This window comes from Mastomys coucha, unplaced genomic scaffold, assembly GCF_008632895.1.
Source record: "Mastomys coucha isolate ucsf_1 unplaced genomic scaffold, UCSF_Mcou_1 pScaffold1, whole genome shotgun sequence".
In the NCBI taxonomy this organism is placed as follows: domain Eukaryota; kingdom Metazoa; phylum Chordata; class Mammalia; order Rodentia; family Muridae; genus Mastomys; species Mastomys coucha.
The window spans coordinates 76,972,367-76,975,858 of record NW_022196891.1 but is presented as its reverse complement, the minus strand read 5'-3'; the positions used below and the strand labels follow the sequence as shown (position 1 = coordinate 76,975,858).

Here is a 3,492-nt window from a genome sequence, read left to right as displayed (position 1 = left end):
AAAATGGCCATCTTGCCGAAAGCAATCTATAGATTCAATGCAATCCCCATCAAAATTCCAACTCAATTTTTCTCAGACTTATTAAGAGCAATTTGGAAATTCATCTGGAATAACAAATAACCCAGGATAGCCAAAACTATTCTCAACAATAAAGGAACCTCTGATGGAATCACCATCCCAGACCTTAAGGTATACTACAAAGCAATTATGATAAAAAAAACTGCATGGCATTGGTACAGTGACAGGCAGGTAGATCAATGGAATAGAATTGAAGACCAAGAAATGAACCCACAAACATATGGACACTTGATCTTTGACAAAGGAACTAAAATCATTCAGTGGAAAAAAGACAGCATTTTCAACAAATGGTGCTGGCTCAACTGGCAGTTAGCATGTAGAAAAAGGCAAATTGATCCATTCTTATCTCCTTGTACAAAGTTCAAGTCAAAGTGGATCAAGGACCTCCACATAAAACCAGATACACTCAAACTAATAGAAAAGAAAGTGGGGAAGAGCCTTGAGCACATAGGCACAGGGGAAAATTCCCTGAACAGAACACCAATAGCTTATTTGACAAATGGAACTTCATAAAATTGCAAAGCTTCTGTAAGGCAAAAGACACTGTCAATAGGACAAAACATCAACCAACAAATTGGGAAAAGATCTTTGCCAATCCTATATCTGATAGAGGGCTAATATCCAATATATACAAAGAACTCAAGAAGTAAGACTCCAGAGAAACAAATAACCCAATTAAAAAATGGGGTACAGAGCTAAACAAAGATTTCTCAACTGATGAATACCAAATGGCTGAGGAGCACCTTAAAAAATGTTCAACATGGGGCTGGAGAGATGGCTCAGCAGTTAAGAGCACTGACTGCTCTTCCAAAGGTCCTGAGTTCAAATCCCAACAACCACATGGTGGCTCACCACCACCCATAGTGAGATCTGATCCCTCTTCTGTTGTGTCTGAAGACAGCTACAGTGAACTTACATATAATAAATAAATAAATCTTCAAAAAAAAAAAAAAGAAAGAAAAAAGAAATGTTCAACATACTTAGTCATCAGGGAAATGCAAATCAAAACAACCTTGATATTCTACCTCATACCAGTCAGAATGGCTAGGATAAAAAACTGCAGATGCTGGCTATGATGTGGAGAAAGAGGAACACTCGTTCATTGCTGGTGGGACTGCAAGCTGGTACAACCACTCTGGAAATCAGTTTGGCGGTTCCTCCAGAAATTGGACATAGTACTACCAGAGGTCCCGGCTATACCACTCCTGGACATATACCCAGAAGATGCTCCAACATGTCATAAGGACACATGCTCCACTATGTTCATAGCAGCCTAATTTATAATAGCCAGAAACTGGAAACAACCCAGATGTCCCTCAACAGAGGAATGGATACAGAAAATGTGGCACATCTACACAATGGAGTACTATTCAGCTATTAAAAACAATGAATTTATGAAATTCTTGGGGAAATGGATGGACCTGGAGAATAACATCCTGAGTGAGGTAACCCAATCATAAAAGAACACACATGGTATGCACTCTCTGATAAGTGGATATTAGCCTAGAAGGTTGGAATACACAAAGTACAATCCACAAACCACAAAAAACTCAAGAAGAAGGAAGACCAAAGTGTGGATACTTCATTCCTTCTTAAAAGGGGGAACAAAATACCCATGGAAGGAGTTACAGAGACAAAGTATGGAGCAGAGACTGAAGGAAGGACAATCCAGAGACTGCTCCACATGGGAATCCTTCCCATATTCAGTCATCAAATCCAGACACTGTTGTGGATATCAATAAGTGCTGGCTGACAGGAGCCTGACATAGCTGTCTCCAGAGAGGCTCTGACAGTACCCAACTAATACAGATGTAGAGGCTCATAGCCATCCATTGGACTGAGTACAGGGTCCCCAATGAAGGAGCTAGAGAAAGGACCCAAGGAGCTGAAGGAGTTGCAGCCACTTAGCACGAACAACAATATGAACTAACTATTATCCTCAGAGCTCCCAGGGACCAAAACTCCAACCAAAGAGTACACATGGTGGGACTCATGGCTCCAGCAGCATGTGTATAGCAGAGGATGGCCAAGTTGGTTATCAATGGGAGGAGAGGACCTTGGCCCTATGAAAATTCTATGCCCCAGGGTAGGGGAATGCCAGGGCCAGGAAGTGGGAGAGGGTGAGATGGTGAGCAGGGGGAGGGGAGAGGGAACAGGGGACTGTTTTAGTTTTTGGGTTTTTTTTTTTTAATTATTATTTTATTTTCTTTTTCTTTGTTCTTTTGGAGAGGAACCTAGGAAAGGAGATATTGTAAGTAAAGAAAACACCTAACAAAAAAGAAAAATAAAAGAAAGAATGATCCTACTTTGGATCCTTAAAAAAACTATATCCTAGACTTAAAACAACCCTCATTTCTAATAGAACAAAAATCATAAGGAGGTATTACAAAACTGATTAGAGAAATACAGAAGTTAATTCTTCAAACACTCAAAAAACACTTCTTAATTCATGTCAAATATTTGAGCAGAAATGAAAATAAAACATACTGAAATTTTGCAGGGCACAGTAAAATCAGTACTGAAAGAGAAATTTATAGCCCTCAATTCATGATGTGATTTTTGTGTCTGTATGCATTCCTTTTCTTTAGACCTCCTATTTATCTCCCACTCACATACACAATTTCCCAGGCAAAGTCTATCACTACCGTAGGTCTGCTAGTCATCTGTTCTCTCTAGAACAGAGATGTGTGCCTTCTATGCATTCTCTATGCACTGCCTGCATCTGCTTTCCCCAAAGCCCCTTCTTCTGTAAGGCGATGAGGACTTGCTTATTGACTTTCCAGATCAAATTGTGAAACCAGAACTAATTTTTATTTGCTGTTTCTCAGTGTCAAATAACTCATAACTTGTAACATTAACAACACTCAATAGACAGCAATACATGAATACAACCATTTGAAAATCTACTAAATTAATGATGACCCTCAGAAAGTTACCTTTCGCTTGTTTCTTTAGTTTTTCAATCTCTTCTTTCAGACTTTTAATTTCTAAATCTTTGCTTGCCGTTAGTGGACCATCAACAGTTGAATATTGCAGAGCTTGAACAGTCTGTGTTGACTCTGAAAATAAAACAAGAATTAAAGAATGAAAATCAGAGACTTGATTTAACTTTAGTAAGTGGTATCTGTCTAAAAAAATTACTCATTTTGTTTAGATTTTCCAATTTTGTGGAGTAAAGGCTTTTGAAGTAAGACCTAATGATTTCCTCACTGTCTGTTGTTATGTCTCCCTTTCTATTTCTGATTTTATTTGGATACTGTCTCTCTGTCTTTTAGTTAATTTGGCTAAGGGTTTGTCTATCTTGTGGATTTTCTCAAAGAACTAGCTCTTGGTTTTGTTGATTCTTTGTGTTGTTTTCTTTGTTTCTAATTGTTTGATTTCAGCCCTGATTTTTATTATTTCCTGCTGTCTACT

The 3,492-nt window shown here is 38.4% G+C and overlaps 1 protein-coding gene across 10 annotated transcripts in view; it reads right to left on the bottom strand.

Moving 5' to 3' along the window:
- Cdc42bpa (CDC42 binding protein kinase alpha) overlaps positions 1-3,492 on the bottom strand; it is a 210,120-nt gene that overhangs the window by 103,073 nt on the left and 103,555 nt on the right. For all 10 annotated transcript variants that reach the window (XM_031391080.1, XM_031391090.1, XM_031391084.1 and 7 more), the window contains one exon: positions 3,015-3,137. In XM_031391080.1, the coding sequence (XP_031246940.1) occupies positions 3,015-3,137 (123 nt within the window). The remainder of the gene's footprint in view (positions 1-3,014; positions 3,138-3,492) is intronic.